The sequence below is a fragment of the Lepisma saccharinum genome, chromosome 1, assembly GCF_977018435.1.
Source record: "Lepisma saccharinum chromosome 1, izLepSacc3.1, whole genome shotgun sequence".
Classification (NCBI taxonomy): domain Eukaryota; kingdom Metazoa; phylum Arthropoda; class Insecta; order Zygentoma; family Lepismatidae; genus Lepisma; species Lepisma saccharinum.
Window position 1 is genome coordinate 181,581,946 of NC_139229.1, and position 25,980 is coordinate 181,607,925.

The 25,980-nt window shown below is 38.4% G+C and overlaps 2 protein-coding genes across 2 annotated transcripts in view; one reads left to right on the forward strand and one right to left on the reverse strand.

Annotated features, from left to right (window-relative positions):
• LOC145990462 (inactive CLIP domain-containing serine protease A3-like) overlaps positions 1-20,350 on the reverse strand; it is a 79,787-nt gene extending 59,437 nt beyond the window's left edge. Inside the window, exon 1 of the mRNA XM_083126156.1 lies at positions 20,292-20,350. The gene's annotated coding sequence lies outside the window, so the exon portion shown is untranslated. The remainder of the gene's footprint in view (positions 1-20,291) is intronic.
• On the forward strand, positions 8,697-9,797 carry LOC145987564 (zinc finger MYM-type protein 1-like). The gene has a single exon (XM_083121915.1). The coding sequence runs from the start codon at positions 8,697-8,699 to the stop codon at positions 9,795-9,797; it is 1,101 nt and encodes a 366-aa protein (XP_082978041.1).
• Positions 20,351-25,980: the final 5,630 nt, after the last annotated feature.

Below are 25,980 nucleotides of genomic sequence, written 5' to 3' on the forward strand. Positions count from 1 at the left end.
GGGAACAGATAATAGTCAGATGGAGCCAGGTGAGGCGAATAGGGTGGATGGCGCAACAGTTGAAAGCCTAAGGAGGTCAGTGTCGCCATTGTTTCACCTGCAGTGTGTGGCGAGGCATTGTCATGCAAGCATGACGCCCTTGCAGAGATTTCCCCAAGTTTTCTGGAGGTGCTGCCATTTTCACTTTGGACCTGAAAACCAAAGACGTTAAAATGATAGAAAGTCAATTTTTGCACCATTACATGTAGAGAAATTGACCAGTACAGCCTGCAAATTTCAGGCTACTAGCTATTTTTTTTTCTGGGTAAGGCTCAATACTTATCAGTAGAGCCCGGAAGTTAGGCAAAATGCCTCTTTTTATCTACTTCATATATTGATAAAATGTTTCCGGATATATGTTTTTTATGTTGTTTCGAATGTTTTAGAAGCCTTTTCATTTTGCCTATTTTGCCTATTTGGGACCCCACTGCCTATTTTTAATTATAATGCCTTTTTTGCCTTTTTCAATGAAATTTGAACATTTTTTTAAAAAAAATGTGTAAATAAATTATTTTTCTCCCAAAAAACGTTGTTGGCATTTATTTTTCTTCCGTTTATTATGTGAAAAATTTTCGCCTTATTTAAGTAATATTGAACTCACGTATGTTTCAACATTGCTGAAGGAGAAAAGTGTGTTTAAAAAAAAATAGTATTTCATGCTGAATTAAGATATTGCCTTTCCGTTAACATGTCCTTGTGAATGATTGACTGCTGAAAACCTGTTGCAGAACACCTGCACAATTACGTCATCACGTCCAGCGTCCGTGTCAGGAGGTTATTGACAAGAAACAGCATTAATGCCCAAGGGGCTTTGCATGGATTCCAAAATCAAGTTCTCTATCTTTAGTTTAGTTCTGCACTTTGGAAGGAAAGGATCGTGTAGTTGTCATCATGCCGAAATTTAGTATGCTATTAAGTGGTAAGTTACATGGTTACGTGCATGAATTTGGTGAAAGCACATTTTTGACAGATGGTACTATTCTTCTCTGCAATATATGTGAAAAAACATTCAACCATGAGAAAAAATATTTTATATCTCAGCATGTGTCAACAGCAAAACATAAATCTGCAGTTGCCAAAAAGGTTGGACAGAAGAAGATATCCCTAATTTCAACAGTGGGCACTTCATCCAACAGGCAATCTCAGTTTTCTCTTGAACTGTGCAAAGCTTTCATGGAAGCAGGGATACCTTTCTGGAAAGTGGAAAACAAGTCACTGAGGCAATTCCTGGATAAATACACTAAAGAAACGGTGCCGTCGGAATCTACGCTGCGGAAAACATATTTAAGCATCTGCTACGAAGAAGCTCTGCAAAGAATTCGTGCTGAAGTTGGTGGAAAGAAGGTTTGGATTTAAACAGATGAAAGTACTGACGCTATGGGACGCTGAATAGCCAACGTCATCATATGAACTATGGAACCAACATGCGGAGAATCCTCGTCATTTCTTCTCACGTCAGAACAACTAGAGAGAGCCAATGGTTCGTCAATAGCTCAGATATTCTCAAATTCCCTACTTCTGCTCTGGACAGATGGTGTACATCATGATGACATGTTACTTTTTATCAGTGATGCAGCTCCCTATATAAAGAAGGCTGCCATAGCATGGAATTCTCTTCCCGAACATGCTTCATATCACATGTGTACAGTGGCGCAGGAACGGGGGGGTACAGGGGTACATTGTACCCCCCCAAAATTTTAAAGGGGGGTACAGTACCCCCCTAAATGCTTAAATCCCATTGTACCCCCTGTACCCCCCTACAGTTCATTTGACAAGGAAAGAAGAAATGTGTGACTCGGAAGATTCAAATTAATTTAAGTTTTTCTAACTCAAACAACTTGAGTAGAATTGAGTTGAACCGTGGCAAAGTCGCAAGTTTTTTCCTCTTTCTTCCTCTTCGCTGTTGAAGTGACATTTTGGTTTCCTTCCCTCTGCTACTGACCAGAAGGAGAAAAAAAACACATTTCAGTCAACACCGAAAAGTCGCAGTCTTCGCTGGACATGCACGGTAATATGATACCCACGCCGGACTTGAGGGTGGGTGTGGGTCCAGCCGGCACCAGTCAACGTAACTTTGGGTTTGTCAGTTCTCACGTTCTTTTCTGTTCGAGTGAATTGGTAGTGTAGTTTGGTGCGACACTGGTGTGCAGGGAGCAACTGTCAATGATTCAGTGGCCTGCATACACGTTTTCTTCGAACTTCATTTTCTATCAGAACGTGTATGGAAGTGGTAGTGGGTGTAGTTTAAACAATGGCGAAGAGAACTATAAAGGACTTTTTTGTTCCAATTCTTGCCAAAGAAAGGAAAGTGGAAACGAGCGAAACAAATGCTGAATGTCGAGAAGAAGATAAATCGATAAAAGAAGGTATGTGATTATATATTTTTTCTCCAATACTTAATTAACAGCTTTCAAACATGGCTGTATTTGAAGGGAAGTTTAACAGATAAAAATCCTTTCCACTGCTTGTGTTAGTTAGTAAATTACTATTACGCTGCAACATGTAGACTTCTCAATGGTGGTAACGTCGTCGCCGTGTAACAAAGGGGTCCAGGGTTTGATACTCGCTGGAGGCACATAGTGGTTCAGACCCCACTTTAATCTGTAGGTCCAGTCCCGATTAGCCTAGCTATGCGTAAAGTGGACTTCAAATTCAAACGGTGAAATATGTTTGTTTTTTTAATACGGACAATTCATAATTCTCTTTGTGGTTTTGTAGTTCATGCCAAGTTGAATGTGGTCATAGTTTATTCCTGTTTTAGCGGTAAGAATTACAGTAAAACCTCGTTAATCCAGACTAATGGGGGGGATAAGTTGACTGGTTTAACAAAAGTCCGGATTAACTTAAATAACCTAAAAGAATAGTAGAAATTGCATTAAAACTCCCGTTTATAGCAACAAAACACGTTTATTGTGGTGTATTTAAAGGGCATAGGCCTAAATACACTATACAGTACAATAAAATGTATAGCACTACTGTGTACATATAATGCAGTACGAGGGCATTCCTGTATCAATGCGGCTTCTTCCGAAAGCATTCTGCTTTTTTCCCTTTTTTCTTTTCCTTTTGCCTGTCCGGATTAAGCGGAGTCCGGCTTATCAGGGTCCGGATTAACGAGGTTTTATTGTACTTCTAAGGTAAAATTGGTATGGTGTTTCTTCGCTGTTTTAATACAAAAATGTTAATAAATTGCTTCTACTACTAAATTTTATTAAAATTGGCCGGGAAAAATTGAAGTTTCCTTTCTTAACCAATGTGTATGTATACAGGGTGACTGGTAATTCGATGTATTCCCAGAAAGGGGTTAAAGTAGAGACAATTTGCAATAAATTTGACCATATGATACCCCGTCCGAAAATTAGTAGTTTTCGAGATAATCGAGTTTCAATTGTTTTTTTAAAAAATGACAATTTTCCACATAAAAAGATGAATTCAGAAAAAACTGCTCTTTGTATGGAACTTATTTCAGCGTTTTCTGATAGCTAACAAATAAGTGGTTCGTTGAAAAAAAAAATCCCAAATAACAATCACATGTAAGTAACGGGTGGGTCTAAACTTACAAGTGATGATAAAAAAATGCACTCTTAGTTTACTTGGCAACGTATTAATAACAAAAATGGTATGACACGAAGCGTTCAAATTACGTAAATTACTTCCTTGTGACATCTACTATCCAACAAGATACAAATGTTGCTAACATTCACATTTGTGTACAAGAAATAATACTTCATTCATCTTCATGTGAATGGAATCAATGAACAATACAATTAAAGAACATTACACGTCTTGCTCAAAGTGGGCGCCTCCGTTACGAATGTAGGCAAGCAGGTTTTTACGGACATTTGGTCTCTTACCTCGTGATGTGATGGTGTCATTGATGTGTTGACCAGCTGTTCAGATCCTCTCCCTGAGCTTTTCGGACGGGGTATCATATGGTCAAATTTATTGCAAATTGTCTCTACTTTAACCCCTTTCAGGGAATACATCTAATTACCAGTCACCCTGTATATACACACGGCTATGCTTATAAGATAGACGTAACGAAACGTGGAAGTCGGAAATCAGGGCTAGTACGTTTAGATTAGCGCTAGATATAAACGGAATGCGTTAAATGCGTTTCATGTAATAATTCATAAACATACATTTTTTTAAGAGAGCAATATTTTCAATGTACTAGTTACGTAAGGTTAGATCAGTGGAAGTCTGTGTGGCAGTGGTGCTAGAACGCCAGAGATTTTAGGTTATAATTCTTAGTAAGGAGCTTTCTATTTACATACTACATCAATTCACCATTCATCCTTATTGTCACGATTAGCCAAATGTGGAAGAAAAGCCATGGAACAAAATAAGAAAAATGCAATTCGAGAAATTATTTTAATATATTTATGAAAATCAATAAAGTAAATAAAAAATAAACTCGACTCCGTGGCGCAATAGTCTTTTAGGGTCCAGGATCTGCCGAGCGCTTGTTCATTGGCTGATGCATGATTATAGAGCACTGAATCCTATCGCTGCTGTTTTCTGCCTTTGAAGACCTTAATCCGCTATTATTGCTTTCAAGTAGCTCTGCAATTGTCCTCACGATACTGGGTTAACATCGAAATCTTGGAGCTCACACCTCCATAAAATCTAGTAGCGCACTCTTAGTTTTAGTTAAGCTATAGTTTTTTTGAATTAACAAGAATTATTGATAGCCAGCCCTCGTAGTGAAGTGGTTAGCACATCACTGTCAGACGCCAGGGATTCCGGGTTCGAATCCCGGCTTGGGCTTGGATATTTGTGAGTATCCATTCATCAATTTCATCATATCATCAGTCATCCCCATCTTCGCAATTAGCCAAAAGTGGCACAAAAGCGAAGTAAAATAAATCAAGTCAATCAGTCAATCAAGAATTATTGATACGCAAATAATAAATATATTTCCGATATCGTGTTTCGAAATTAGTTAACTATTTACCCTAATATGAAAAAATTAAGGTAATTTTTCCCCACTGGATCTATAATAAAAGGGCATTCCTAATTATCTGGTTTGTCTTATTTAATTTTGTAGAAAATATACTCCTATTTACTGAGTGTGCTTTCTGACCACGAAATATGCAGCTAATGGTTGATCGTGTTGATAGTCTTGGTAATTTTTACGTCGCTTTGCTATGTGAAATTGATGAAAAGGACATTCATTTTGAATCCTACACTTGAACCTGAAACTATTCGTAGCGAGTTAGCGTGTTATTGGATTGAAAATGGTCCTTAATTATAAATTTGTTGAACACTCCTGACTGAAATATTGTTGAAGTTGCCAATTTAAATGAGAAAGTTTGTAATTTAAGCAGCGTTGCCAGACGCATACGCACAGAATCCACGAAAGTTGCTGTGAAATTACACACACACTGATTTTGAAATTACACCTATATTTCTTACATATGCCGAAAAAGGGGGGGGGGGGTGTTTCAAGCGCAAGCAGGTAATTTCCAATCTTAAAAAAGAAAAGAAACTAAAGAGGTTAGAAACATTATTTTTGCTTTATTTGATTGCTTTTTTAAATTCCTCATAAGTAAGGGTGTCCGGAGGATTGAGCGTGAGGCGTTGTACAGTGGGATCCATGAGTATTACCGTGCAAATTGTGAATGGCTATTTTCATTCATTTTTCTCTTACATCATATGTGTTTTTAAACGATGGATTTTTATGTATGCTGGTACAGAAGTTGTCAACAGAGTGTTTAGAGTTTTCTTTTAATTCTTGAAGCTCTTATTGGATCAAATAAAGTGCACGAACATGGTGATGGACAATTTACACGGTAATACTCATGGATTCCACTGTACCCTATGGACTGGATCGATTTTTTTCTAGAAGACAGTGATTTGGAGGAAAATGCCTTTCTTCTCCTCTTGAAAAATGCGTCGCTTTGAAAAAATCTCGCACATTTTTATAAGCAAAGTTGGTGCGGGGGGGGGGGGGGGGAGCAGAACGGGACAAAGTCACCATATGATCGTTCAGTAAGTCTTTAACAAAAATTTACAAAGCAACCTGTATATGTAGCATACACGACTGGCTAGTGTATCACAATTCATCGGTTTGTGACGTATTGTAATAAATTTATTGAGCTTTGACTAACAAAATATTCTTAAAAAATCCATTATTATAGTGATTATTTGTTTGTCCAAATAATTTCATAAAAGTTAAGATGTTCCTATTTTCTAATGGGCGTGATCATTGTGGCATTTTAATAATTCGAGTGTCGACATCTATGGCAGAGCAGTGCTCTACGACACTCGGCGTCTCTTGTTCGAATCCCAGCATGGGCGTGTTTTTGTCAGTGTCCCTTCATCAATTTCATCACGCACAGCGCGCTACGATGCCGGGTTTGAATCCCGGCCTGGTTATGGACGCTCTCTACTGTGATTGTCCTTTAATCAATTTCATCGTATCAGCACTCATCCTCATCTTCGCGATTAGCCAAAAGTGGCTGAAAACTGAGTATAATAAACCAAACCATTCAATCAATCAACTTCATTAGTATATCGTCGTTAGGGGGTGGATTTATATCAGAGAATATTCAATTATTATTTGTCTGCGTTTATGTGCACTTAATAAGGCCAAAACATGCATTAAAAGTAGCATAATATGCACTATAAATTTTAAAAGCGTGTCTCAAAAATTGTGTTATTATTGTCTACCTATATATTTCTTGACATTTTCAATTAGCTGCTTTGATTTAGTGGCAGTAGAACGAGAGAAATTAAACCCCCTCCGCCCCCAGCTTTCCAACGGTTGTCGTCAGCACTGTCCACCACGGCCAGTACCTCCAAGGACCTCCCTTCCTCCATCCCCTGCCCTTCTCAAGTTTCCTGTCCCTTCCGTTCCTTTGTGAATGCAGCAGGGAGAGGTAATATTTTAAACTGTTACAGTGGATCTCTCTAAGGAAGACCGAAGCAGCAAATGAGAATCTATTTGTTTTGTTCATTTCTTGATATAAGAAATACATGATCTGCGAACGACAGAAAAAATAGTGTCAACAAAATTTGAGATATTGGAGCATTTTTATCAGAATACACACACAATCCACACACGTTTCCATTACACACATTGGCAACGCTGATATTTAAGTTAAAGCTATAAAAATCAAAACATTACACAATTCTTTCTAAAGTTATTATTACTCCTTGGCATATTTTCATGGTGTTCTTTCTTTTAAAGCTGTAATTGCGTTTAAGTTGGATAAATCCCATATGTTTGTTACACAGGTGGAAAAACAGCAGTAAGATACATCAGGGCTAGCTCTTGTGCTTCCAAACCACGAAATTGTATAATTTTATTAATTTGTCTTGTACAAAGTTAGTATTTTGAAGGTTTAAATCAACGAAGAATCACATAAGAATATTTCAACTTTGAAAATTAATACTTTAAAATTGATTTTAAGGGAATCCTGAGAATACTGACATATACTTATGATATGGCGAATAAGTTCTTATAGTATTTGCATTAACTATATTTAAAGGATTTTTAATTGCACTTATTTAAACACAGGGATAAGTACTTATTATTTCCTGAATTTTCCGTTCCAGATGTGCGTGCTGAAATGAGTGATGTTGTAAGCTCTTCAAAAAAATCTCTTAAAGATTCTTCTGAAGAAACATCTTGTTCTGGAAGTGGAAGTTCCAATATGTTTGAAAACAGACCATATCACCCCTTCAATATTTCACCACAGATAATTAATGGGCGTAAGTTCTACTTTCAAACGAAGCTCTATCGTGAGTATCCTTGGCTTCATTACAATTCATCCATAGAAGGATTTTCTTGTTATTATTGTTGCAAGGCACTGAAGAAAGGACTCTTTCGACAAAAGTATGATGAAGTAGTGAAAGTGTCCGATCTCGTGAATGGTCGTGGATTCCGTAAATGGAATAAAGCAAATGAGAAACTGACTTCACATGAATGCAGTCCACTTCATAAGGACGCTGTAACGATACTCGGTGGTCTTGAATCCGTTCCAATTTGCAGTGTGCTTTCTTCTGCAAAGAACGAACAGCAGAAATGTGCAAGAGTGGCTTTGCGTGCAATGATTAATTCTTTGCGTTTCTTGGCTAGGCAGGGAATTCCTTTGCGAGGACATTACAAGGAAAGTGGAAATGTATACCAGCTCAATCAACTCAGAAAAGATGAAACACCACAACTTGAACAGTTTTTGAAAAGAAAAAAGGACTTCAGTTCTGATGTTATTCAAAATGAAATACTACAAATTATGGCTCACTGTGTTTTACGAGAAATAATTTCTGAAGTAAGAGAGAACAAGTTATTTAGCCTAATTGTCGATGAGACTTGTGACATTAGCTGTAAAGAGCAAGTTTCAATCAGTGTGCGAACAGTAAATGACTTAGAGGTACGTGAATGTTTTTTGGGTCTATACGAAACATCTAACACAACAGGAAGTGCTCTGCATGACATTATTATCGATGGTTTGCAGCGATTTAACTTGCCCTTAGAACATCTTAGAGGGCAATGTTATGATGGGGGCGCTAACATGTCTGGTGTAAGAAAAGGCGTTCAAGCATTAATCAAACAGAAACAGCCTTTAGCATTATTTGTACACTGTAATAACCACAATTTAAACTTGGCTCTTCAAGATACCACAAGAACCATCCCTCTTTTGAGAGACACAATGAACTTGATAAATGATATTGGTGTATTTCTAAAGGATTCCCCAAAAAGAATATCACAGTTCAAAGACATCAAAGCTGCTGAAGGAGTGTCGGAGTTTACCTCACCTCGCCCTCTGTGCCCAACAAGATGGTCAGTTCGTACGTCAGCTTTACATGCGATAGTTGAAAATTATTCTGCATTATTAGCGTTCTTCGAGAACATTTCTAGTGCTCCTAGTGATTCTTCAAGCAAGGCCCGTGGTCTTCTTGACAACCTAATGAAAGGATCTACAGTCTTTGGAATCTTACTTTGTCAGTTAATTTTTGCGCCTACTGAAAAACTAAGTATCTCTCTTCAGAAGTCTTCCCAAACAGTCATCGGTAGCAGAGAAGCTGTTGAAGTAGTATTGAATCATCTGAAAGGAAAGCGAAATGATGAAACATTTCAGAAAATTTGGAATAATGTCCACCAATTAATAGAGGACTATGATTTACTTCCACCGCTGCTACCTAGAGTACGGTGTCCACCCAAACGTTTAGAGCATTCTGAGAAACCAGCTGAACCTCATAGGTGGTCCTCTGTTGAAGATATGTACAAAACAGTATTTTTTGAAGCACTAGATAATATTTGTGGAGAAATATCGTATAGATTTGATCAGCCTGATTTCAAAACCTACTGCGAACTGGAAAATCTAGTACTTTTGTCACCTGAAAATTGGAAGCAGTCTATGATAACTGAAGCTGAAAAGAGGGGAATTCCAGCAACAAAACTGAAATTGGAGATGGAGATGTTTTCAAGACTTTCGAAGATAAGAGGAATCCATCAAGTTGTAGCAAAATTCAGAAGTTTACACAAGGAAACTAGAAACCTTTTTCCCTTGATTGAGGCATTATTGAAGGAACTTCTTGTAATTCCAGCAACATCAGCAACTGCTGAGAGAAGCTTCTCCACATTGAAGAGGATTAAGACTTACCTAAGGAGCACAATGTCCCAAGAACGATTGAATCACCTTTGTGTGCTTCATGCTTATCAACACCATTTAGACAACTTGGACCTGGCAGTATTGATGAAGGAATTTGTTAACAATGAGTACAGAAAAAGTGTATTTGGAAAAGTGTAAAGGCAGGGAAATAACACTTCAGTTTTCATGTTGCTTTCTTAAATATTGAAATGATTTGAAATATTGAAATATGTTTAGGTTCATGAAGTGTAATTACAACATAACATTTGCATTCCATTTATGTGTATGCAGTGGATGTACAGTATTGCCAGGTTATCTTGAAGTACATTTTCCCATGTTTTATGCAGTAATACTACTGAAAAAGTATAGCTTATTTGAGACTTATTATTGTTGCATTATTTTAACGATTATATCATTGAAATTCTGTAGCAAATTCAACTTTTAATCAATAATATAGTCATCACAGTACCCAAAGCATGACATTTTACTTTTAAATAGTTGTTTTATTCTCGCTTACATATTCATAAATGTTACTACGTATGCATGAGGTTTGAGAGATTTGCAACATTTAGGTTCATCATTGTCATTTAAACTTTCAATCTGAAAGCAGATAAATAATTCTTCTAAGCTACTATATGTACACCCCCATATGTTTTAGGTTATATGTACCAGAAAGAAATCTGTGGACATCATTATATATGTATGTATGTATGTATGTATGTATGTATGTATGTATGTATGTATGTATGTATATGTGTGTGTGTGTGTGTGTGTGTGTGTGTGTGTGTGTGTGTGTGTGTGTGTGTGTGTGTGTGTGTGTGTGTGTGTGTGTGTGTGTGTACATATGAAGAACCAGACATACACGGACAGACGAAGAGGTGGACTTTGTACCCCCCCAAATCAGAAACGTTCCTGCGCCACTGCATGTGTAGCCCACGCAATGCACAGAATCGCCGAAAAAGTTAGTGTGTTGCACCCAGAAGTGGACAGGTTGATTTCGAACACAAAGAAGATATTTCTGAAATCTCCCTCTCGAACCCGAAAATTTCAGGAAGTTGCACCTGAGCTTAGTTGACCTCCGCAGCCAGTCTTGACGAGATGGGGAACCTGGATATCAGCAGCTATATATTATGCTAACCACCTTGAAAAAATCAGTGAGGTGATCGATGCTCTTCCAGAAAATGAAGCGGCTTCAATTCGTGAAGTGAAAAAACTCCTGTGCTATTCAGATCTGAAGAATGAACTGTCGTTTATTTTTGCACATTACGGTGCATTGCCAGAGACAATTACAAAGCTAGAAAAAAGAGGTGAGACTCTTGTAGCATCCATGAAAATCTTCGAGGAATCTATGCAGCAGATGATGGAAGTGTCAGGAGAAAAGGGGTCAGCTGTTGTGGAAAACTGCAAATGGGTAGCGAGTGCAAATGATGACTTGAAACAATTGAAAACAATTTGTGATATTCTAAAAGGTGAAAATGCTGTTATCGAAATGAGTCCAACTACATTTGCTTGTTTTATGTATGCTTCATTAACATTTTGCCAGAAATTATAGATAAAAGTAAGCGACTTTCAAATGTGCCTTTTTCAGTTTATTTTGCCTTTTTTCCCATTTTCAGTGCCTATTTTCCACATTATAAATGCCATTTTGCCTGCCTATTTTAACGAAAATAAATGCCTGAACTTCCGGGCTCTACTTATCAGGCTCCCCTCGTAGTCTATCCATAAGCCGAGCACAAATGAGTCATGCTCAAAGACTTGTAAAAAAAGGTTCATTGAAGGTTCACTGTCTAAGAGGGCCTGGAGGTTGGTCGTTTGCACCCCTAAAGAGATTGATCGCTAATTATTCGTAGTAAATAACACCTTAATGTTATATGAAACCACAGGCAAAAGAGCTTGCGCAGACCCGCGACTCCTTTGCATCGTCCTCCTGTGTGGAGGGGAGGGCCAGAGTGGAGCAGACTTTCTTATGGCCCGAGTTGAACGGATAAAGGGGAAGGTGCGCGAAGGATTTTCGCCGAAGGTTCTTTTCGTTGTGGTCGCTCTATTTGAACGTCTCGAAGAGGGCGATAGCCCCTGCCCCCCTTAATCTACACATATATATGTACAGTGTCTCTCAAACGTTTTAGGACAACGACATTTTAAACTAGGCAACCCAATTTACACAAGGCGTTGGTGGGTTGGGTGTAGAGTTAGGCTCAATTTCAGGGTTGCCACATGCACAATAAATATTTATAAAATACGCGAAAGAAATAAAAACAAGTATTAGTGTATAAAAAGTATTAAAAATATCAATATTATATCGCAAGTGACAAAATTCTTTCTGAAAGAAAAATAATTGGTTTTCTAGCATTTCATCGCTGATGAGTCTACAGAAAGGAGAAGAGGTAAGAGAAAACGAGAGGTGACAAAGGACAGGAGAAAGAGAAAACGAGAGGAGAAGAGGAAAAGTAGAGGAGATAAGAAAGAGAAGATAGACGAGGAGAGGAGATGTAGTGAGGAGAATGGAAAAATATTCTAGGAGAGATGAGGAAAATGGAGCAAAGAAGAGAAGAGAGAAGGAAAACGAGATGAGAGAAGAGTGGAGAGTAGAGTAAAGGAGATAAAAAGAGAAGAACGAAAAGAAGAGGAGAAAAGTGCGTGGAGTCGGAAATCTAAGACAGGAAAGGAGATACGAGGAGTGGAGATGAGTGGGATGGAGATAAGATGCGAGAAAAGTAGGGAAGGCGATATGAGATAAAAGCAGAGCAGAAGGAGGGGAGAGAAGAAGGAGAAGAGAAGAACAGAAGGGACTGAAGAGAAGAGGTAGTTGCAGAAAATATCGTCTCAGCGTCAAGAATTGATGCATTGGTCAAATTATCGACATGAAACATTCAATAACATTTTGAAATGTATTGGAGAATGTATTAAATCGATGCGAAATGCCTTTTGGCTTAGTTCAGAGCAAGGTAAAATCTTCCATGTAAGATTTTTGATTTTACCTGCGATTATACCACTAAAAACGTGAATGTAATTTTAATATTTATAAGAATTATCCAATTTTTGTCCAATTCTCGGTTCGTTGAAATGGAGATTTTGTAATTTAATACTTCCCCTCCCCCCATCGTTAATTCCAAACTGAATCATTCCGTTTCACACGGGGTGAACAATGAACACAATGGGATAGGAAATTTTCTGCCACCGGAAGGGTTTGAACCTACGACCATCACATTGACAGTCCTGAACGTTAAACACTACACTACAAGCTTTCGCTCCTGAAAGTAAGTAGAAGGAGCTGACCAATGTGAAATGTAGATGCAACTCTCCTCCTACATGTAATGTACAAACAATACTTCTTTGTAACAAAGAAAACGAAGGTAGTACGACTCGGAGAAAACATTTAATGGAGAATTGCACATGATGAGAACTTTTCATTCGATATTTGCGGAGGTATCCTTGCATTGAACTCGAGTGGGAAAAGGGGTAAAATTATTATGTCCTAATTGCCACAAATGTAAATAGTTATTTCACTAATATTTGTCAATGTCTTTGAAGCAGTACACAATTATCGTCAAAGTATTATAATTCACGATCTTATACATGAAAATATCCCTTTGAACGTGTGTCAATTCATTTATTTGTTTATTTTTTTATAAATTCCATTTGCAGAACAATGTAGCTACTATACACTGCTATTACAATTAATGTTACCATGCTCTTGTTTGTAATAAAAGGAGAATTAAAAAAGGAACACCTCCTAAGGAGGATCAAACCTGGGACCACAATCAATGCTTTCAAGAACTCTAACCAATACACTACGCCCTTTGCTTCCCTTGGAGAAACAGTTCTTAATTATTCTGTCGCGTCGATATTGTAAACGTTATCCTGCAAAAAGAAGTTCAATACTCTGATATAGCTTTGTACTTCTAGAATTACTCTATACACATGCATTTGAAAATTAACTCTGAATTTATTTCTTCGTTGTTAGTATATCTAAGCTTGTGAATATATTTTATTTGTAATTTTATAACGGTTACATGAACATCTAGGAAATAGTTCCTTATAATAACCTCAGGTTGACCAAGTTGCCAATACAAACAAATGGAATACAGATTGTCTTCGAGCTTACATTGTTAAAAAGGAACGGGTACGCGTATTACTATCCCAATACTTATTCAATAAGGTTTCTTGGTTGTCGGAAATTATCACTTAAACTATTGCATGTTGAGTTAGTGGCCACCTAGCCGCTTCTGATGAAATCTATCATTCTTCAGATTCTCTTTAAAATTCGACTCTGGTCACTCGTAACTTGCTGGGTGATTGACGGACAATGTTTTGCGATAAGAAGCGGCCTTGAATAGCGTGAGTGAGTCACTTTGAACGCGAGCAAGCTACGCTACCAAGGTTGTCTGCCTTTGAAAACCAAGTCATTTTATTTCACCGTTTCCGAACGCGATTGCTATTGTAGAAGTATATATTCTCACAAAAGAGCAAGAAAGAAAATTAAACCAATGTTCTCCCGTCGTTTAAAACCAATATCTATTAAACGAAAAGTTCACGATTGTCAATAAACCTATCTGAGCATAAGGTGGATGTAAGTAATAAATTTAATACAAAGATTCTCCAAAATTTCTCTCCCACTGTCTACGTCACTAACGTCAGGCCAGTATCCGGGGGGGCATGGGGGCCATGCCCCCCTCGAACCCTGAAATATTTAAATGTGAACCTATCAATAACTACGAAAATAACATCGTCGATTTGAGAAATGTGTAAACATTTCAATTTTGTTCTTACATAAATGAATCTGTTTCTTGAGCAAAAGTCTTCAGGCTGCATATTGGATGGTTTTAGTTTTATAATGCAAGGCTAGCAAACGTCCGATTCACCGATTTAGTCAGGACAGTGTGCTACTTTCAATCCCTGACCCAACTTTTTTGAACTGCAATCGTGATGCGAGAATGTCTCTTTGTTATTGTTGTTTTCTTAACTCACAATTAGACTTGCTCTTTATTGTAATAATAATTCCTAGTACGCAACATTTAATTTATAAATATATTATTTTCTAAACATAGAATTATCATGACTTTGGATTCGCGCTCGCACTATTTGAACTATTTTGTAATATCTGTCTCTCTCTCTCTCTCTCTCTCTCTCTCTCTCTCTCTCTCTCTCTCTCTCACACACACACACACACACACACACACACACACACACACACACACACACACACACACACACACACACACACACACACACACACACACACACACACACACACACACACACACACACACACACACACACACACACACACACACACACACACACACACACACACACACACACACACACACACACACACTAGGGTCTGGCCACTCCCTCAAAGAAATCCTGCGTACTGGCCTGGTCTACGTCAATGACAGAAATGCAAGCAATACCTTTATTTATATTTAACCCAATGAAATGAATGTGGAAGAATTTAAAAGAAATAAGAAAGAGCGGAACTACTGTTGCTCTACTACAAAAATTGTTGTCCTTTGAGGAAGAAAAATAAGAAGCATTTACTCCAGCACCTTAACACAGTGTCCCAGAAGTCTCTCTTGACTAATACTGTCAAGTGTGAAGAATAAAATTTTCCGCCTGTTTACGTCTAACGTTGCGCAGATTTGGTAGTTCGCAAACGGTGTAATTATTTCGTGTTACCTTACGCAACAGCAAATACATTTCATAAGACTGTTCTGAACACCAGACTTGCGTCAGTAAACAAGCATTTCGTCTGTTGCAGTATCACAGGAAAAGAACATCGTCCTGCAATGTTCAAGCCTCTAGATATTTTTCCTTAATAATGTCTAATCACAATAATAATTTAGAAGAAATAACTCGCATTTTCACAACTACCATATTCTCGTTTTTCTTCATCACTTCGAAAATTATTTCTCGAAGATATCTGCTATACTACAAGAGCAATCCAAAATTAAAGTAAAAGTTCAACCACATGTATACCCAACTTCATTTACAATATTGGAGAGACAGAATACTTAAAAATTGTTGTTTCAATCGAAAGTAAGGGCGTGGTGTAGTGGTTAGAGTTCTTGAAAGCATTGATTGTGGTCCCAGGTTCGATCCTCCTTAGGAGGTGTTCTTTTTTTAATTCTCCTTTTATTACAAACAAGAGCATGGTAACATTAATTGTAATAGCAGTGTATAGTAGCTACATTGTTCTGCAAATGGAATTTATAAAAAAAATAAACAAATAAATGAATTGACACACGTTCAAAGGGATATTTTCATGTATAAGATCGTGAATTATAATACTTTAACGATAATTGTGTACTGCTTCAAAGACATTGACAAATATTAGTGAAATAACTATTTACATTTGTGGCAATTAGGACATACTAATTTTACCCCTTTTCCCTCTCGAGTTCAATGCAAGGATACCTCCGCAAATATCGAATGAAAAGTTCTCATCATGTGCAATTCTCCATTAAATGTTTTCTCCGAGTCGTACTATCTTCGTTTTCTTTGTTACAAAGAAGTATTGTTTGCACATTACATGTAGGAGGAGAGTTGCATCTACATTTCACATTGGTCAGCTCCTTCTACTTACTTTCAGGAGCGAAAGCTTGAAGTGTAGTGTTTAACGTTCAGGACTGTCAATGTGATGGTCGTAGGTTCAAACCCTTCCGGTGGCAGAAAATTTTCGTAAGATTTAGACCTATCCCATTGTGTTCATTGTTCATCCCGTGTGAAACGGAATGATTCAGTTTGGAATTGGGGGGAGGGGAAATATTAAATTACAAAATCTCCATTTCAACGAACCGAGAATTGGACAAAAAATTGATAATTCTTATAAATATTAAAATTACATTCACGTTTTTAGTGGTATAATCGCAGGTAAAATCAAAAATCTTACATGGAAGATTTTACCTTGCTCTGAACTAAGCCAAAAGGCATTTCGCACCGATTTAATACATTCTCCAATACATTTCAAAATGTTATTGAATGTTTCATGTCGATAATTTGACCAATGCATCAATTCTTGACGCTGAGACGATATTTTCTGCAACTACCTCTTCTCTTCAGTCCCTTCTGTTCTTCTCTTCTCCTTCTTCTCTCCCCTCCTTCTGCTCTGCTTTTATCTCATATCGCCTTCCCTACTTTTCTCGCATCTTATCTCCATCCCACTCATCTCCACTCCTCGTATCTCCTTTCCTGTCTTAGATTTCCGACTCCACGCACTTTTCTCCTCTTCTTTTCGTTCTTCTCTTTTTATCTCCTTTACTCTACTCTCCACTCTTCTCTCATCTCGTTTTCCTTCTCTCTTATCTTCTTTGCTCCATTTTCCTCATCTCTCCTAGAATATTTTTCCATTCTCCTCACTACATCTCCTCTCCTCGTCTATCCTCTCTTTCTTATCTCCTCTACTTTTCCTCTTCTCCTCTCGTTTTCTCTTTCTCCTGTCCTTTGTCACCTCTCGTTTTCTCTTACCTCTTCTCCTTTCTGTAGACTCATCAGCGATGAAATGCTAGAAAACCAATTATTTTTCTTTCAGAAAGAATTTTGTCACTTGCGATATAATATTGATATTTTTAATACTTTTTATACACTAATACTTGTTTTTATTTCTTTCGCGTATTTTATAAATATTTATTGTGCATGTGGCAACCCTGAAATTGAGCCTAACTCTACACCCAACCCACCAACGCCTTGTGTAAATTGGGTTGCCTAGTTTAAAATGTCGTTGTCCTAAAACGTTTGAGAGACACTGTACATTACATTAAAAAACACGTGACAAATCTCGATTTAACCAACACGTTAAGAAGTCATAAAGAATCAATAAAATCATGTGTTTTTCATAGGATTGCAGAAAACACGAATAGGCCTAAACATTTGTATCGGCATTAGTTTCTTCGATTTCTTGCAGAAAGAACTAGTCGCAAAAATAAGAACACTTGGTCAACGCAATCAGTAATGTGTCCAGCGTTTCAGCCTAACATACTTGATTGAATGATTGATTTGGTTTATTTTACTTCGCTTTTGTGCCACATTTGGTTAATTTCCGAAGATGGGGATGAGTGATGATATGATGAAAATGATGAATGGACACTTACAAACATCCATGCCCAGGCCGGGATTCGAACCCAAGACCCCTGGCGCAGCCTAATATACTGTATAATGGTTTGAACGTAATCATCTCTGTCACATACTATAAAGAAATAAAATAATTTCAACGATTGAATCGAGAAGTATCTCTCATTCATTGTAGAATGAACGCACTGGGCTGGTTCGATACCTACCCGGTGGAAAGACATTGCACAGTGGTTCGGATCTCACTTCAAACTGTACGTCCAGTCCCGATTAGCATATACGTGCATAAAGCTGACTTAACAATGCAATCAAACAATTCAATTACTTCTGTAGTTCCACGGGTCGCGGTTTGTGTTAGCGTCAAAATCTACAACCTGTGACACCGTCGGACGTAAGGCAAAAGTACTATTACAACAAAACCCTGATTCGTTGATAAAATGGGACATCGATACACCAGGGTTAGAAGAGAGAGTTCGAGATTCCCATAGCCCCGGATCTCCCTGTGATGAAGAGTGGTGGGAACTGTTTCGCAGTCGACCAGCATGTTTCGCTGTCCTATGTTTGTGTCTATAGAGAAAAGAGCCTGCGTCATGCTCCTAACGATTTTGAATACAAAAGGCAACTCGTGTCAAATGGAAATCGCAGTGTTCGAATTGAAGAGGTTAGAGGGTGGCATCCCCTCGCCCCCCCCTTTCTTTCCCTTCTATACGTTCTACAACATGTCAACTAAAGAAAGTCAGTGTGCTTTCTTCTTCAGAAGAAAATTATGCCCTATCACTCTTATCTTCTTAATTTTATCTGAGGTACGAGAAAGGAAAAATGTAATAGTCTGCGAGCTGGCCATCATGGCGGAGTGGTTATCACAACGCACTACGACGCTGCAGAGGTCGCGGGTTCGAATCTCAACCTGAGTATGGGCCATGGCTGTTCTTTGTGAGTGTCCCTTCACCAATTTCATCATATCACCACTCATCCCCATCTTCGCGATTAGCCAAAAGGTGGCAGAAAAGCGAAGGAAAATAAACCAAATCAATCAATCAACAGTCTGCGAAACAGTCACTTATAGAAATAAAACACAAAAGATAAAGTCAAGACAGTAGGACTTTCATCTACGGGATCACAGAAGCGATGGAGTGTAAAATACATAAAAACTATTTGGCAAGCACTTCCATTATGTGTACGTACGTGTATATACACAGTTTGCATGATATGCAACAGTAAATGTTGATTAGAAAACTGTTCGCAGTTTTCCCAATTGAACTTTAAATTTCTCCTCGCTATATGAACAAGGTGCTACAAGTTTTTGGCTCCGGTACCCCTTTCTACACCCTCGATTTCAGGCACATTTCAAATATTCTCATGGAAATATTTAGTTCCTCATAACAAACAGTGTTTGCAAATAGTGCGGAAGTTAATTTTTTTAGATCTACGTGCTACGAAACTTAGGTTTTTATAAAATTAAAATTCCTTGCGTAACGTCAAAAATATTTTTCAGAACTTCTATGATGGCGGATGATGGATTCATGTCACAGGCGCAAGTTTGAAGATTTCGGATCATGGATTCATGTCACAGGCGCACGTCTGATTTTTTTCTATTTCTTCTTATGATTGACTTGTGCAATGGGAACATTCAACGTAGGAGTTACTTCATTTTTGGACTTACAAATTTAACTTCGACCCGCAATTCAGTGCCTGGCCTTGGTAAAAAGAGGTAAGTTACCTTCTTAGGTTTAATTTTAGCCTTAATTTTTGGTATCTTCATGTGTCAATGAGGAAAACAGTGAGAAATAGTGTTGGGGGCAGGTGACTCCGGGCAATTTCTAACATGCCTTTAAAAGGGACTCTATAGATAAAGGCGGGGCGGTAGCGGTAGGGGCGGTAAGTTAATTACCCCAGGGGCGGAGCCCGGAATCGGTGGGAAATTTGGACTCAACAATTTCAAGGGACAAAATCTCAACTTTAAATCAACATAATCTTCATAAAAAAAAAATGAAAATTCGAGGGTGTAGAATAGGTACCCGACCCAAGTTTTTTTCCTCCCCCTAATGAACTTTTTTATAACTATACCCAGTGCTCGAAGAGAAGGGATATGAGGGGGATGGTATCCACCAGCTAGGAAAAAATATGCAAAGCGTCCTCTAACTGTCCCATTGTCCCCATATTTAAACATGGGAGCACCCCCCAGGTAGTCCCAACCCAAGGCTCACACATCCACCCACCAATATCTACTTCGATGACTGACTACCACTAATACAACTTTGTTCAACTATGTGATAAATAATTTGAAATTACTTAAATTACAACTCTTCCGAAAATTCAGCCCCTCCTCTTTCTACATTTGATTGTATTTCTTTCTTTATCGTCGCTTTTCTTTCCCTTTTGACTAATCGCGACGATGAGGATGAACGATAATTAGATGAAATTGACGGGACTCGAATCGGAAGTAACTTGGAAGTACAAGTACAAACAACCAGCTTTCCATCAACTTCATCATTATTCATTCAAACCATCGCGGTTACTCCAACAGTACAAAGCACGTGTGCGTCAGAGCAACAAATCAACGAGATTGCAAAGGTACTTACTTACCTGAACATCTATGAAATCGCAATACGAGTCGATTGGCAACCTTCCCTTCCAGCGGAGAATGAAACTGTGGAAGAACTGGAAGCATGCAGGGCACCGACCCGTTATTCACTCAAAGATTTCCGCCCATCACAACAATCTTCTAACCAATCGCGTGACATCAGTCTGACGTAAATCGGGATTCCCTGTCCATTACGAATTGTCTTCCTGAATGAGAAATCATTGTGCTCACGACCACGAGCTGGGCTTTGAATTTCTCTATTATCTGTGTACTTCTTACTTTCTTTCAGCATAGGCGTAACTTGGCAGGTGCAAGGGGGGGAGGGGACACTTTCCCCTCCAAATTTTTCAGGTTGATTGAAATTTACAAGTTAATGGTAATTTTGTTAACCTCCTGAGACCTGAGGAGCTACGTAATAATTGAGTAATATTTGTAATTTCGCAAATGTAACAATTATTTATCAAATAATCCTGGATGCTATTTTTTATGGGAAGGAAAGTTTTCGATTCTGCTCACTCCGTCCTGGTATATTAACATGGAGTTAACCTCTCCTGTGGGATTTTTACCGAGGAGAAAAAATGTACCAGGGTAACTATCCGATTACACCGGCTCGTGATCGACATTCGATCTCACCACTGAAGTTTCCAGGTTCTAGTCCTGGTGCGGGCATGCGAGTTCTTCGTTAGTGTCCCTTCATCAATTTCACTTATCCTAATCGTTGCGATTAGCAAAAAGTGGCTCAAAAGCGACGCCAAATAAGGATAATATATGAATATGAGAAATGTGTTTAATCAATGCTAAACCAACTTAAATGGCGGGAAACAATTGCGTTCCTTTCTAGTAAGATGGTGATATTGGGGGGGGGGGTAGAGCTTCAGGCCCCCTACTTACAAGAAGTGGTAACACTAGTGTCTTGTGTGGTGGACACATGACGCTTCACGCTATGACAAGATTGTGAGAATGGTGAAGATCGAACTTATTTTTGATGTCTAGAACTGACTTGCAGCCCGATCTGACAACCACCTGGAAAGATGGCCTTTCGTTCACTAGCGATAAAGAGGAAATTCTTTCTCGCCGGTGCTGGTAAGAAATCAAAGCCGCTGAGAGGAGACTGTTACCCGTACATACTCCAAATTTGGAAGTTGACGGATGGACACCACGGTTAATTTGCTCAGCAATTTTCATTAGCAAATATATTTAAGTCGAAATATTCTGATTAATTGGAATTTTTTGGTGTCCGAATTGGAACATGCCACTGAAAATCAGCACTTACCAACTAATTTAATGATATTGGGCAGAGGAAACTAAAAGATTCCATTGTCAACTAATTTAACCAAATTAATTTTACAACAAATCTAGACATAATTGAACTAATACTCTCTATGATTATGCCGTACTGTTATTTTTACTGTTAAATTTCAAGGATACGTATTAATTAACGTATAAGGCTTTAAAAAATTAGAAACCTATCGACGATTAAAATCGACTTTTGAATAACTAATTTACCGGGCGACTACTTTTTCATAGTGGGCATCCTAGCTGTGACCCTGAGCAATATTGTTAATTGTTAAAAGCAGTCAACGTGCCTACACTGTTTGTATCAGTGTGGTCATGTGGGCATTTGATCTTCTGCAGCATTACGCACAGCAAATACCGTTGATTGAGCGGAACTTTCTATGCGATGTCAGCTAATGGACTCCCTCGAATATCCGGGTACCAAAAACAACCAGCTTTAATCGTAATTAGATAGGACATAATTTGGGTGTGAGACAAATTAATCTGTATTCTATTCATGTTTCTTCTTATTAGGCAAAACCTATCGCAATCACCTTTTGCTTTTAATTAAGATGATGAGAATGAGCGTTTGATATGTTGTATCGGATCTGTGGAATCGCTAAATTTCATATCTGTACATCCTTAAAATGTTCTACGCACGCTACCAAAACGTCGTCAGACAATTCTCCTTACAGCAGGACATGTCCATATTCTCGGCAGAATGTTATGCAATCCTTGGAGCGGGATCCAAAAAAACGCTAATTCTAACTGATGCCTTGGGTGTTTTATTTACACTGGATCGTTGTGGGAAAGATGCATATCGCATGACCATTCTCCCGTCCCTGATCTTGCAACTACATTAAGTCTCCGCCAAAATGATCAAAGAGTACAATTCACGTACGTAAAAGCTCATAGCAATCTTAACCTTTATGAGGACTTAGTGAACCAATATGCGAAAAAGGCGAAGAGCATTCCTTTTCCTACTCCCATTCGTTTATCCTATACCGACCTTCTACCCCGAGTTAAAATGAAACTTAATTCCCAATGGGAAGCTTGGGCGCTTAATCAAATTGCAAATACGACGACTTATAAATGGTACGCAGAGAAAATATTCAGAAGACCTTGGTTTCATGAACTGAAACTTTCTCGTGAAGTGATAACTTCCACACTTCGCCTACGAACGGGCCACGTATGCACGAACGAACACCTAGCACCCCTGCCTGCGATTGCGGAGCAAACAAGCAAACGCCAAATCATCATTTCTTCTATTGCCTGTTAAGGAACAAACACAGACACGCTCTTTTTAACAGACTACACAGAGCCAAGATAGCATTTCCTGTATCCATACCCTCCCTATTATCGTCTGCTTCCCCTCGTACGATGTGGATATTATATCCCGCCAGAGTGGTATTCACTTTTGAAATTTGTGGGTATATGCAAGTTTGTGATCAGTGTTACAGTACAGTGAAGTGAAGTGTAATATTGCGACATATTAAAGAACACAACTACTACTACGACTTCGATTCTTTGAGACTCGCCCCAATGTTCTACAGCCCTTAGATCCTTGATCAAGACTGTCACATACCCGGCGGTGAGGGTCATGAAGAAGATGTTCCTTAAAATATTGTTTCAAGTACGCTATACTCACTTATACCTATGGTTTTATACATAATGCTTACTAAGCTCAAAGGACCCAACTTCAACAGTGATCTGGCTTTTAGGAAGTACGAAAATTTTATAAAGTTCACCATACAATTTTTGTGATAGTTAAAATGACAAATATTCTTACTGTTTTCTTATTGAAATTCTAATTATTGTAGTCTCAATTAATGATGGCAGAGAAAGGTAAAAAAAAAAAAATAGGGTTCATAATTTTGTGATGGGTATAATCCGGGCTCGAAATGGGAATTTTCGCGAAACGGAACGCTTTACTTTCGTTAACATGCTCTTGTCTGTTTTCTTCGATCAACAGGTATTCAGGAACCGCAACGCCGTTCCCGCTCCGGTTCATTTGGACCCCTGTGCCTAATTAATTCAACCTGACTCAAACCTTCGCAAATATTATGACTAAGTGTTCATTTCCTACTACCAAATTTACTTATGATTGGCATTGATGATGATTTTGAAATATATTCTAAGCAGTTTGTTTACATGTAATGAAATTGTATATGGAAGCCACTGTAGTGTTCTTATGAAAAGACAGTACCAAGATACTGCATATTCGTATTTGACTTCCTGATGAGCATAATATATCTTATCTGCATTTAAGTCATTGTAAGCTGCAGCTATTGAACCGCATTGAAAATCGAAACCTTTGTTTGACTCGCGGCCTTCGTTTCAGCGAAGAAAACGTGATGGACATTTAAAATACGACGTAAAAAGAGGAAGAGGTGTGGTGGTTTCCTTGTCAAGGGCTTTGACTATTTGTCTTTCGAATCATTCAATACAGAGAATACAAAAATAACTTCCCTACACGGAGAAACAAAGAACTCCCACTGTGGACACAGAATATTCAATGATAACATATGCCTTGTTGCACATTAATTTTGTTAACAACAAAAAAGGCAGCATTCTCTCCTCCTCATTGCACTATATGGAATAATGAAGGCACATACTCGATCGTGACCATAGTGTAACCGATGTGATGAACACCAACCTCCAGTTACCTTGAACCTCAGTGTTGTACCTTGATGTGGAGTGAGCTCCAGAGACTATCATGGAGGACATCGCTGGAAATATGAGATCAATATCATACTTATCGAATCCGTGTCTCTCGCGTAGCATAATATTTCATTTTTTTTAAAAAATACAGGATGAATTTGAGTTAATCTGGCTATTTTATACGTCGTTATAAAAAAGAAACCTTTGACACATGTGATGGCTCAGATGAAAACAGACAATATGTACTATGTTTTTGTGGTAACCACTGGTGGGGGTGTAGTTCCAGAGCAAGGGGTGCCGCAATAGATCGTGAAAGAAATGAATAAAATGAATTACTTTCTTCCTAGTTCACGCAATAAAAACTTAACTTCAATCAAATTTCTACTTACTTTGCAGTGAAAAGGAAAAATCATATATAGTGTGTGATGATGCAAAAATGCAAGTTTGATTTATCACCTTTTGTACTGAGGTTCTCATATTTCATATTGAGATTCTTTTCTCAATATTAATGGATGAGAACATTAAGAATATTTTTAGAACAAGTTTTAAAATGTCCTCAAAGTTCTTGCATTTTTCATGTACTTCCGGAGATAACCAATTTTCTGAAAAGTTCTCATTGATGAAATAAAATGTACAGTCACCGGCAAAAAAATTGACATCTAGATCCTGAAATACTCGCTTCCCTGCAAGGCGTTCTGTGTTGCCTAACTCTACGGAGGCGGTAGAAGTTGCCATTGAAAATGTTCTATTAATTTCCACTTATCGCCGTGGAGTTAGGCAACACACATAACGCCTTGCAGGGAAGCTAGTATTTCAGGATCTCTGTGTCCCAGTTTCATTGCCGGTGACTGTACATTTCGCATGGCAAGTTGTTCTTTCGTTTACTATTCTCATTGAACACAAACGGAGGTTGCGGTTACAATGCGATCGTTCCAGCCAAGCTTGACGACTACATCGTTTAGATGGCAAGACCCATTGACCTGTGTCACCAAAACACAGGTGTCGTTGCAATTTGTAGAGTAACCTCCAACTGCTATGATGATCCACCCTTTTTTTCAAGGATTGATCTTGGACGTCACGTAAACGTAACTTCACAACAGTAAATGATCAGATCTTCAACGGAGGTGGGGGGGGGGGGAGGACAGAATCAACAAATCATCTACAAAGGGAACAAGTACGGAATCCATTTGACAAACAATACAAAACTGTGTCGATCAATGTGCAGAACTGGGTCAACACAGCACGGAAGAGACGGAAATTCCGAGAAGCAAGGTTAAGGGAATGTAACACTTAATTCCAGGAAGAAAAGAAATTGATTTTTCTTAAATTCATTACAAAAACGCAAACCGAAGCATTAATGTGAACACATGCAGATTTAGAATCGTCCTCCACCGTAGAAACGAGGCAACAGAAAGCAACAGAACTTCTGTTGTCTGCTTCTATTGAAATCAAACTGTGTAACGCCCACTACTGAGAAACACGCAGAACGGAACGCCGAATTTCTGTTCCAGAAGTCTGAAGGTTATCTTAAAGGTTATCGCCTACTGAGACGCCGAAAATGCGTCTGTTGCCGCGTTTCTCCGCGTCTCAGTGGGCGTAAAGCTTTGGGCTCCGACTACGGGACGCGCAGATATTCGAGTTTCCTGGGGCTAAGTGTAACAACTTTTCCTGAGATTTCGGCGTGTGTATGGGACCGGTGGTCACCCACTATCGTGGAGAAACGGGGAAGCTTTGATTGCGAACGCATGCAGTTAA